Source organism: Gadus morhua, unplaced genomic scaffold (genome assembly GCF_902167405.1).
Source record: "Gadus morhua unplaced genomic scaffold, gadMor3.0, whole genome shotgun sequence".
Classification (NCBI taxonomy): domain Eukaryota; kingdom Metazoa; phylum Chordata; class Actinopteri; order Gadiformes; family Gadidae; genus Gadus; species Gadus morhua.
The window spans coordinates 18,040-30,825 of NW_021964016.1; the positions used below are offsets into that span (position 1 = coordinate 18,040).

General features: G+C 45.5%; 1 protein-coding gene across 1 annotated transcript in view; it reads left to right on the forward strand.

Annotated features, from left to right (window-relative positions):
* Window positions 1-4,253: 4,253 nt before the first annotated feature.
* The window catches only part of LOC115538886 (serine palmitoyltransferase 3), a 28,725-nt gene continuing 20,192 nt past the window's right edge, over window positions 4,254-12,786 (forward strand). Inside the window, exons 1-4 of the mRNA XM_030350112.1 lie at window positions 4,254-4,877; window positions 5,810-6,004; window positions 7,571-7,725; window positions 9,633-9,781. Of these exons, the coding sequence (XP_030205972.1) occupies window positions 4,764-4,877; window positions 5,810-6,004; window positions 7,571-7,725; window positions 9,633-9,781 (613 nt within the window). The 5' untranslated portion in view covers window positions 4,254-4,763. The remainder of the gene's footprint in view (window positions 4,878-5,809; window positions 6,005-7,570; window positions 7,726-9,632; window positions 9,782-12,786) is intronic.

The following is a 12,786-nucleotide window of genomic DNA, read 5'->3' on the forward strand; positions in this document are numbered from 1 at the left end:
GTTCTATATCATCCTGACCGTCTCAGGGACTCACGGAACAACCTTGTCTTCCTGCGTTCATGTCTCTCTTAGCCCCCGTCTGCGCTCTCCTCTCATTCTCTCTCTCTCTCTCGCATTCAACCGACCGCCTCTGCTTCTTCTCCCGATCCCTCTAAAAATATCTGTCTCTGTGTCTGCCGCTGACATCCCCCCCCCTCCCTCCCGCACTTCCATCCTCTGTCTGTCATCAGCAGACAAATGATCAAGTAGTCTCCCAGCCCCTATAGGTGGAGTCACCTACTTAGTGGTCCATATATAGAAACATCTGAGGAGGTAACACAGACGGACAGACAGATATGACAGACATATAGGACAGGAAGGAAAAGGACAGGAAGACAGACTGACAAACAGTTAAGACAGAAAGGGAAAGGACAGGGAGACAGAAAGACAGACAGATAAGACAAGCAGGAGAGCAATGGACAGACGGACAGGACAGGGAAAATGTATAAAAAAATATTCCCAAAAGGACTAATACTAAATGGGACAAATGGGTTTCAAACTTGGCTTCCGCCCTCTGAAAGAGTAGCATGTAAGATTCCCGTTTCAGTCATTAACATGAAATGAAACATCACAGGGTTGTAATATAGTCTGGCCACTTTTAGCTACACTGATGTCCCTGCCAGCCAAATCCATGATGAGCATATCCCGATGCATGCCATCGCGCCCCTGCAGCGATTTAGACACAGTTCAGAGTCAGTGTGCAGATATGCTCTCTCCAGCCAGGCCTGTGTGGGCCGGATCCCCTTTACATAAGGTTTGAATGTACACAGCTGATTCAGCATTCAGCGCCCGTCCTCCCACGTTCCTTCCCCTCGCTGGATGGGCTCTCTGGCAGCGGATACTACAGTGAGGTCACTGGGGCTTGATGAAGAAATTTCACCAGTTAATGGCACCCCAGGGGAAATCCAAATATAGCCCCCAATTAAAGACTGGCTTCTAATTGCGGGGCATGACAGAGTTCATCCGCAAACACAATGTCCTGGATGGACGCAAGCCGTGCACAGTGAGAGCGGGTCGAATCGGTTTGTATTGGGCAAGTGTGTGTGTGTGCGTGTGTGTGTGGGCGCACACGCAATGGCTAATACTCACTGTCACCACTAGGTGGAGGGAAAATTCTTTCATTCTATTGTTGGCTTACTTGAACTGTTTAGCCAGTGACACAATAGACTTGTCATATATTTGGATTACAGATAGGACGTGGATCCCATGCTGGCCTGCTTTGTTTAAATGGATCAATAAGGGACAGGTGAAATAAAAATTGAAATAAGGGAAAACACAATTAGCAAAGATTGCTAAATTAATTGCTGTTGTTGCATACTTTTCTCCCATAAGTGGGAGTTTTGACCGTTTGTACTGAACAGCTTTAAGAGAAGGTCACTTTTAATGGAATTCTCCCTCATTCAACATAAATTGATCTCCTGCTGAGCCTGTTGGCTAACTGTATCCCATCCATTTACCCATCCTATATTAGAACCACACAATCCCTCCCATGAATGATGGAGTCTGCCATGACACACTGGAGAGAAACATCTATATCTTACACTGTGTTTAGCGCACTCCACTTAACCAAATAAATGACCATGGGAAATAGAAGCTAGCAAACCATAAAAACATCCATCATCATTAGGCAAAGTGTGGGACGGTACATGCCAAACTAAAGGGAAACTGGTGTTTAAAAAATATACCCACACTTGTAAATGTCCGTCTTGTTGCCTGGAAGTGTGCTTAATTATTCAAGGTAGGATTCTCTAATAGCTGGTGTTCGATTGCGGGCCAGGATATGCTGGGTTTTACCCCCGCGGTCCTCTGTCTACGTGTAAGCACTGTCTCTGTATTCACTCACCTACTCGGGACAAAAGCATCCCCTAAATAATTCAAGGTCATCATATGCTCTTTCTAAAAGACTGTACAACCTCGTTTGCATGCCTCTCTGTCCTTGTGCTTAATCTCCGGGACTACATCTTAATAAAAACAGTCATTCAGCAGACTATTTTTTATCCGAAAAAAACAAAGACAACCAGCGCATGACAACATTCACTTATAAACTAAACAAACGTGGCCTGGGAAACAAAGCCAAGCCAAAAACGAACCGCAGCAATCCCCAACCACCCCAATCACCCTGCCACTAATGAAGCCTGGCAGATTCAGGTCTTACATCTGGTGTGGATGGAACTCGGAGAGAGATCTGACCGTGAGGAGGGGAGATGTGCAGCGGCAGTGACAGATCCGCCCAAGGGTGCGTCCACACACCGCCCGCCCAGGAAGCAGGTGAGGACGCCTGCCTTAATAAGCCTCAGACTGGCTGTCCAGTGACCCAACTCCACTCACCGGCAGCTGGATGCCCCCGCTCGCCAAGAACCATGATGGGAAGCTAATTGTCAATATTAAGGGAGTCTTTCCCCCCCGCATAAAATCTGGAATATGTGTGTCAGGCAGCGTGCTCCTCTCTGCTCCTCGACTATTCCCAGCGCTGACGCAGTTTGTTGGGTTGTTAAATAGCACACACACACACACACACACACAAACACACACACACACGCTAACTAACGCAGAAACAAACACATACAGACACACACACACACACACACACACACAAGCACACAGATACATACACACACAAGCACACAGATACACACACACACTCAGACACACACACACACACAAACACACACACACACACACACACACACACAAACACACACACACACACACACACACACACACACACACACACACACACACACCGTATCATCCGGAATCACACAGAGCAGGGCGAGATAAAGGCCTGTCTGATGTGAGGTTGGATGGCACTGGCCTTCCCACCGGGCCCTTGGTGTTTTTAACCAAAATATCACAAGGTGCATTCAAACAAGGCTGATTCTTCCCTCCAGCTTTACAATTCAAATGAAGATTACGGAAACGTCAGACACACGTCAAGACGCCGAGACTGTAGCCGGGCGGAAGAAAGGGGGAGTGAACAGGGGAGGGAGGGGGAATAAGGGAGATGACTTGTGTAAGATGGTGGCTGGTCGTAAAAACAATGACAGATAACGCCTGTGTAAATGATTCTGGGAGACAGACGTGATTGAGGTGTTGTGTTGTTCTTTAATCAAAAATAAAGGCCTACGCACACACATACACACACACACACACACACACACACACACACACACACACACACACACACACACACACACACACACACACACACACCGACATTTGGCGAATGCGGGCACACACAAACACGTCCACACACACACAAACATACAGACGTTTGGCGAATACGGGCACACACACACACACAAAAACAAACACACACACACACATATACCAACGATTTGGTGTATAAGGGCACACACACAGACCCAGACACCCACACGTACAACCACAAACGCATGCAAGTGGGCACAAAGAGACTATTTGCATGCTGCGTACAGACAGGCATTCAGTCATTCAGACACACATACACACACCTGAACACATATTGTGTTCCCAATTAAAGGAGATGCTGTTGAAACATGTACTTGCATTCTTCACTCAAGAGGAGAGCACACCACCCATATTTGAGAACATGTTTGCATGGAATTGCAAACACTGGCCTCTGTCTGCTGAAACAGGTCCAACAAAATACTTGATCCCTTCCCAACAGCCGCAGGTAAGGACAATGTGTGCAGCAAACCCCCGTATGAGTCAGAGTCACGGGTCCGCCCCGCACACAGTCAGGTCATTAAACCAAGTAGCGTAGTCCTGGGTAATGTAAAGAGAGGGCCGGCCATCTCCAACGCAGAGTCCTCCTGGAAGACCAGTGAGGAGGCATTGACCTTTCACAGACAAACCTTTTGCTTTGTGTCTGAGGAAAATGGGCAACATTTCAGCAATGTGGACGTGGACAATGGATTGTCAACAATTTACGTAATGCCCGACGCATCGAGGGCTACTGGTGGCATGAAAAGAAAAGGGTTTACTGTTTTTTATTGCCTGGTGGTGAAATAACTAAATAACACCTTGTGAAGGTTGTAAGGTGTGATTGTACCTTTAATATAGCCCTATTTGAAGAGCGTGGGCGAGATGCCTAGTGCATGAAGAATTGGTTTACTCAGTCCTCACAGATGAGACTTCCTTAGTAATGGTGTCTAATTGTTCATATAATTAATTTGTACACAAATTAAAGAATATAAAGAAATTCATCTAATTCAGTTTAGTGTAATTAAAACGCTCACTGAAGGACAACTTTATTTTACGTGAAAATGTATTATTATTTTGTCAATGTGTCAATTATTTAGTCAAAGCACTACCCTGTATCACATCACATTACATCAGCACTCCTCAACAATGCAGTCTCAACAGCCGCTAATGCAACTTCAGTCCAGTCATGCTACGTTTTGATCCTTCTTGTCTTGACAACGAGGGCTTCCTGCTGCCTGTCAACTTGACATCACAAGGCAGGCAAAGAGTAAAGCACCTTACACGATTAGAAAACGCCAGCAGACAGATTCTTATTTCGATTGCCCATCATATCATCTCGACGTAAGGATACACAGTCGTATAGGATATCAAACGCGGAACACAGGTTAAGATCACTGGGAGGGAGCTCCACCTCTGCAGGAGAGGGACCGAAGGAGGAAGTCACCTTGTCATTGTGCAAGCAAACCGGTTTGGGTGTCTGCAGCAGCACAACACACGGGAGGAGCCCGCCGGATCCGCACTGTTGCGTCGGTGTAGACATGGTCAGAACTTCCACCATGGTGCTGAACGGAAACCTCACGGTGCAGATGAACCAGACTATTCTGCAGAACAGAAAGCAGAGGAAAAACGGGCATGTCAACGGCGAAAAACGGGTACGTCGCTGGTGTGTGTTTGGAAACTAGGATAAACAATTGGTGTCACCTTTAACCTTCTTTATCTTTTTTGCATGTCATCTTGTGAAACTAGGGCCCGTTTGGGGGACCCCGGTTGTAAACTAAGGCAGGGTGGATGGTAGCCTCGTAATGTTTTGCAAATGTTTCATAATTGTAGGCCTATAACTTATATAAGTCAGTCCTTAATGATAATGGGCGGATCCGGCGGGATCTCCATGAAGCGCCTTATTTTGAAACACAAGGGGCGTCTGATCTGGTTTCGGTGATTATTCTCATTGAACTTGATTATAAATTCAAAAAGATCCTAGAAGTTTGTAAACTTATGTATTACAACTAAATCGATTTAACTGTTCAGCACAAAATGTCACAATATAAACGATATTCTGAATTATACTTTTATAGCATATAATGTATTGTTATTTGTAACCTTTTATATGGTTGCTGATTCCCTATCGATACCTCGTATTGTCATTCAATTGACATTCCTCTCAACGCAGTCACTCTGCAGAGACGCCATGGCATCCGCAGTGTTTTGTCAACAGTACTTGCATGCATGGTGACAACTAACAAATGAGTGTTGACCTCATGTTCCCAGTTAAAATGCATGTCCTTCTCTGACAACATGCACTATTGCTTTGTTAGCTGCATGACGCATGTATTCTGGTCAGCAATCTGGTACAATAATAATGATATTGACTAGTTTGGTGAAACTACTTTTTTTTAAGTATGGGAGTGATAGAGTTGTGATCTCCCATTTCAGTATGGCTTTCATTTGTGATTGTTGATGTTCATGTCAGTTGACTTTTTTGCTGTAGGCCTATGCTGCATATATGTTTATAATTGGTCAACTTCATCCTCATGTCTTCTGTCCACGAGTTCTCATGTTGTCTCCTATGTTTGTTTTCTTACAGACAAACTTCCCCGCGGCAAAGGGGGTGTCGTGCCGGCAGTACAGCCCCGAGTCCTTCGAGCAAGCCCCCATGTACGTGGCCGTCCTGACGTACCTGGGCTTTGGCATCGTCACTCTGTTCGGCTACTTCAGAGACTTCCTCCGAGCCGTGGGCTTAGAGAAGTGCCACCTCGCCCAGGAGAGGGAGGAACAGAAGGTGGGTTGGGTCCAGCTGCTCAACACAAGCACACACGCTCGCACATACAGACAGACACACAGACACGCACTCACTCCCACACGCGCACGCACACACTCACGCCCATCGTGCGTACGCCCTTTTTTGTTTGTTTTTATCCCCCATTTGTTTGGCTGGGCTGCTTCATTATTCCATTGTGTTTCTGTGCACTTTCATGTTGCCATGGCTGAGACACAAGACCATGGAGAATATCTGCTGAAGGCTTAATTAATTCTCTGTGGATTGCACTTGTCTTCCCCACTCTCACGCTCTGAGCCTCCATGATAAGGCCCCGGCACTGGATAAACTGGAGGGATCATTGTACCACAGTTCTCATTAGGAATGGAAGAAGGCTCGAAATAGTTGTGTTTTCTCTCTGTAGGAGATAAGATAACACTTTATCGATCCCCAGGCGTGGAAATTTGGGTGTTTACAGAAGCAGAAAGACAGGCGAGGATAGAGATGCCAAGTATAGTTAAACTGCAAGACCATAAATGTGGAAATACAAAAGACAAGCAATAGACGGATAATAAGGATATAATATAATAATAATAAACGAATGAACTAACAGCTGTACAGGAAGGGCAACATTCGCGTGGGTTTAGGTGTTCAACATTTTGTTCTAGCGGAGGTACAAAAATCACAATATTATCTTCTAGGCTACGAGGAGGGTCGTAAATTGATCCCACCCACAAGCCCTAGGTGGGTAGATTTGAGCAGTCAGCCAATAAAATAATCCAGGGTAGGGCCAGTCAGTTTCTCCTCAGGTAGGTATAAAGACAAAATCGTTAAAGTGGAACCCTGGGTACCGGTATACGACTAGGAGCGCTTGAAACTCTGGCTGCCATGTTGGGGGTGCAGTGATGGAGAGGGAAGCACGATGATTGGTGATAACGACAAAGCATCTCACAGCGCAACCTGTGGAAAGCATGCTCTCGCTGTGCTGGGAAAAGGTCACACTGTGCGTTAATAAGGAAAATGATCGAGCTTAAGCCAGATCTTTCTGGCCTCAAATGCGATGCCCAAAACTCACAAATGAACATTGTTTTTTGGATTGCACTCAATCGGGTGTATTTGTCTTTGGTGGTTTCAGCACTTTGCAGATTGTATTCACAGTGGTGGAGCGTAGTGGGCCTACGTTGCCCAAGTCGATCGGGGAGACCGAAAGAATGTATTCTTAAACTCTTGAAGTCATCAACCCCACAACACCCCTCTTATGCACTTGTACACTGTATGTCTTAAGTCCTGGGAGTTAATGTATGTTCTTATTCTATGTTGTACTTCCTGGCACTTAAGAAAATAGTACGCAGCATTGTGTAGCCTCTTATCCTAGCTATCTTTGTTGTATACGGGGAATGGGTTAACCTAACAATTGAAAGTGCTCGGCACTTGGTTCTATGAACATCCTTACTGTACCAACAGCGACATATTGTTTCTCTTTCTTCAGACAATTGTACTTATTGTAAGTCGCTTTGGATAAAGCGTCTGCTTAATGTCCTAAATGTAAATGTAAATCGATAACCCATATGTTCTCGCACCGGATTTCAGGAGTTTGTGCCGATGTATCAGGACTTCGAGAACTTCTACACGCGGAACCTGTACATGAGGGTCAGAGACAACTGGAACCGGCCCATATGCAGTCTGCCAGGGCCTGCCTTCGATCTGATGGAGAGGGTGTCTGACGATTACAACTGGACTTTCAGGTACGGCCACTTCTTAACGCATTACCCTAAAAATCAACATAAAACGATTAAAGTACAAGAAACCAAACGGCAAAAAAGACGCCATTCAACAGTTTGTTTACACGCATTATATTTGTGTGTCTTAATGGGTTCACACACAATCAGACGTTTATTCCCATTCACTGAACCAGGTGGGTCCGTTGCCCTGCTCTCTCCGCTATCCTCTGGTCTTTGTCCTGGTTTGAGGACAAAGTGGTTCAGTAGTGCGGGAGCTTTGTCATTTATTAACACGGTGTTTACTTCTGTATTTGGTGAGCGCAGGGAACGATCATATTCTCCCTTGAGTTCCATGTGCGGTAAGTTAATGGTGTGGGAGGAGACAGGTGGAAACAGAGCGAGAGGTAGGCAGGCTTTGGCAGGCATCTAGATACGTTATCATTAGCCATTTAACAGACGCTTTCATCCAGCTTGATAAGTACTTTATTCATCCCGAGTGGAATCAAAGGCGTTGCCGCGGATCACATCAAAAATACATGATACAAGTGCAAAAATAAATAAATACAATTCAGCTGACCTGAAAATGAAAACAAAAGCTTTGACAGTGCAAAAAACCTTTAGAAAGTGTTGAATGCGCAATTATACAGATGCAATTATGCAAACGTCCAAAGCGATTTACAGGGAATCCAGTGACTCATCATCAGGATGTATCGGTATGCACCAGCCCAAAGGCTGGCCAAAAGACGCCTACAGGCAGAAGTTGGCATGCAGCGTGAACCCGATCACCTTTGGTTTGGAGGGTAACACCCAGAACCCACTACACTAGTTCTGCCAGGAATGAATCATGTAGTAGATGTAACCGTTTATGGTGCTCCCTGCTGTAAGATGTAAATCATAACAAACAATTGTCGGATACAGAATACCAACAGCATACCAACCTATGACAACAGAGAGCACTATACAATCCTCAGATATCTCAAACCATCACACAGGTTTCATTCAATACAGAGCAGGTGTTGGCTGGGGTTGTGGTTGTGGGCGAAATTCTTCTCATACCACTTACCTTGGCAGTGAGTGTTTGAGATGGAGCGTCTTAAATCGACCGCCTGTCAGTGTACGTGCGTTTGATTGGACAGGGTTAGCATTCAGCCGACGCATGACGAAATTTACCCGCCAGAACTAGCCACGCCCATAATCCATGATCCTGGGGGACGAAGACACCCGAACTGTCATGGTGAGGGTCTCCCCAGACGTCTGCAGGGGGGGGGGGGGTGCTGCTGGTTGTAAAGTAGGTCATGTGACAGACATGTGACACAGTTACGGAGCATCCCTCCAGGAGCTACTATCAGATCACAGAGGGCTCACAGAGGAAATACGAATACAAATGGATACGATAAAGAATATATGCTACGTCTTTCATTGTAATTTGACATTTCAAACATATTTTTATATCTACTCATTGTAAATCATAGACAAGACAGAATACCCTCCTTTCGTATCAGGAATGGTTGGCCTTTATTTATTAACGTTGCAATACCACCGAAGCGGTAGGCGAGCATACTGAATGGTCGCCCTGCTCTGCTTTATTCTGTACTTTCACAATTCAAGGAACGAGCGCCCGGCTAAACGTGAACGTTAGGTTTCACTCTCATACAGTACAATACAGAGGTTTTGGGGAAATGCTTTTTGTCTAGTTTTGTCTTAATTTACTCCATAAGGGCCTGTTGGTAATCCGATAAAGCTTTCTTACATGAAGTGCTTCTCTGTGTGAGCTTATAAAAAAAACAAAATCTGCTAAATCACTTTGAGATATTTGGGGAAATACTTCCTCATACTTGATATGCGTTAAATAGGACTCTAGGAATGTAGAAAAACAGTTAACATCAATGGGGGGTAAAGAATGATTAATAAAGTTACATTTTTTTTGGCAGGCTTACAGGGAAGACGATAGAGAACGTGATCAACATGGGCTCCTACAATTACCTCGGCTTCGCGGAGAACAACGAGGACTTCCTCAAGACGGTGGCGGACAAGACTCTCCAGTATGGGGTGGGCGTCTGCAGCTCGCGGCAGGAAGTGGGTGAGTCCGGTGAACTGACCAACCTGCGGATCGAGTTCTGTTCCAAGCTGTTGAAAAAACAGGTTCCTGATATATCGTATTTCTACCATTCTTCGGTCTGTCGGTACCCAGCTTATTAGCTTTTCTCTAGAAAACGGAACGTGTGCGCTTTTGAATTGTGCGAGGCGTGACACAAGAAGACCTCTTACGTCACATTAACGACTACGACGTGCCAAAGGAAACCGAAGTGTCTTTTTTATTTATCATCGTTCGGATGAATCATAATGGGCGAATCTTTAATCTTCCATGGCTCCGTCATTACATGCATTATTCACTTTGGTTAAATTATGTAAAGTTTGGCCGCACGCCTGCCTCATTACACTTCCGTCCGCCTGGATTACTGTGAAGAAGGTATTTCCGTGAAACATAGCATTAAACATAACATCCTACACATAAAAATAGCGATGTGACCCAAGACATCTTTGGAGTGTGGAATCAATGTCTTGTTGTACATTGTCTTTTATTCATTTATTATTTCTACAATGGCGTTTTCCCTGGGTGGCCTCCTGGGTCTGAAAGTGCCCTTAACGCCCGGTGAATCGCACCATGATCTCACCTGAAGGTCAATGGCACGCCAGCAGCCCACTGCTCGCTGCTCAAGGGTAGTCTGTAGAAAAGCTCTCAGCTTTGCATTCACAGGTTAAAACTCACCACTTTTTGTGTGTGTGTGTGTGTGTGTGTGTGTGTGTGTGTGTGTGTGTGTGTGTGTGTGTGTGTGTGTGTGTGTGTGTGTGTGTGTGTGTGTGTGTGTGTGTGTGTGTGTGTGTGTGTGTGTGTGTGTGGAACGAGGCCACATTGCTCTTCTTTTTAAATATACGAACGGGAAGTATTTAGCTATTCATTGCTTTGAATGAGTAACACAAAGCTGTGTGTGTGTGTGTGTTGCGTGTCAAGGGGGTGTGATGACATCAGCGAGGCTCACGAGGAGTGAGTCTCTGCAGATCTTTACACAGAGGCCTTGGAGGCTGACCACAAAGCCTTTTTTTTTTCAAGTCATATCTATGTGTGGCACAGTGCAAGGGTGCAAGCGTACCACACCCGCTCACACGCACATCCCCCCACACATCCCACACACACACACACACACACACACACACACACACACACACACACACACACACACACACACACACACACACACTATAGATAGATAGATAGATAGATAGATAGATAGATAGATAGATAGATAGATAGATAGATAGATAGATAGATAGATAGATAGATAGATAGATAGATAGATAGATAGATAGATAGATAGATAGATAGATAGATAGATTGATAGATATACATACACGCACAGAAAGTACCGCGTATTAATCATTCATTTGGGGTTGATGAATATTGTTCCTTTTCGGTTCCTCTCTTTGCAATCAGTCGGTTGTGGCTTTTCCGTTTAACTCGCTCAAAGGTTTAAGGCAGAGAGGGCCCCCTCTCCTATGACACCCTATTAGGCAGGTGTGTTAGCAATCATGAAAGATCCCAGGCTGCATCAGCTGAGTCATCAGCTTCTCGGTTTTACTGGACACCCGGCCATAAAAAATTGCATTGCTTCTCTTTTTTTTTCTCACTCGATTGTTTTGTTATGTTTTCTGTGTGGGCGGGTTAACGGCAATTATCATCCATGAAGTGAAAGTTCAGGTCTTACCCCCCACCCCCCCCTCCCTCCTCCACCCCCAGAAACATGTCATCACCATCCACTTACTGCTCTGTTCACTGTTTGGGGTCACCTCTGCTCTCCTCTGTGATCACCACGGCAGTGCTTATTGTATTGTATTGGATACAATAAGTATAGAGTGCAGAATATACATGGACAGAAAAGAGAGAGTTCTGGCTCTGTTTTGATTAGCAAAAAACACAAAGCTGTAGTTGGAAACATGGATTCCCCGTGCTGCTTTTTGGGGGAGATTAATCATAAGACGTTTGGGGTTGTTCTTGCATGTCTCTGCTGCCAATGGATTAGCATATAGACGAGGCCTCATAGAGATAGACCCGGTGGAGATGGGGCTGGAGTCGATTCTTATCGCTCGTCAGTGACCGCCAATTATATCTCATAACCGTACGCTACATATCAACGTTGTGTGATCGTATCAGCGAAGCCTTTTTACACGTTTCTCCACAGTGGGTTCTGTCCCTCTGTCCGTCTGTTGCGTCTTTTTGAATGTTTGCTTCGGTGGTGTATTGTGTGTGTGCTAGCTTACGAACCAAAACCATCTTTGCCTTCAGATGCATATCAGATCACCAATGTCAAATCGATAACGAACGGAAGCAATGAGCAGCCACAAAGCGAGAGTGACACTTTGGTACCAGGGTTTCAAAGAGCGTGTCTGGCTTTTCCTCTTTCCTACTCTGGGTTTATGTCATCATGCAAATGATTAACTTCTCGCGGTGCATCTGGCGTTAAATGTAGGACATTCAAAAACAAAAACACCCCACCAATGACGAGTCACGGAAGAGTGTTGACACTTTACGGCTCCGAGCCATACCGTCAGTAATAAGCCCATGCCTTTTTCCACCTGATTGCTGTCCAACCTTTCATGCAATCCACAAAAACAGGCCTTGAAGCTTTGCCCCGGGAAATAAGTGACCTAGTAATCAATCCAGATAGCTAATTACAAGAGTGGGATCAGGGGTTGCAATGCAGTGTGATTATTTGCTGGGTTATAGGGGGGAACCGGACCCAATGAAAGATGGAGGAAAAAGGAGGTCGAACACGGACTTGACTGGGTGATACCTGGCCGGGCCGGGCCGTGATCACCGGAGCAGCAGCAGCAGCAGCAGCAGCAGCAGCCGCCACACAGTATGGGGTTAGCATATCAATAAAGTGGGCCAGGCACTGCTAACGCACTGCTGAGGAAAGTGCTCTATCTAGGGGGGCCGAATGCCAATGCAGACTGATTAGAAAGGCAGTGCGTGCCGGCAGGGGCCCCGGTGCTCTTGAGTGGTTCGGGAAATGTATGAATCGATCA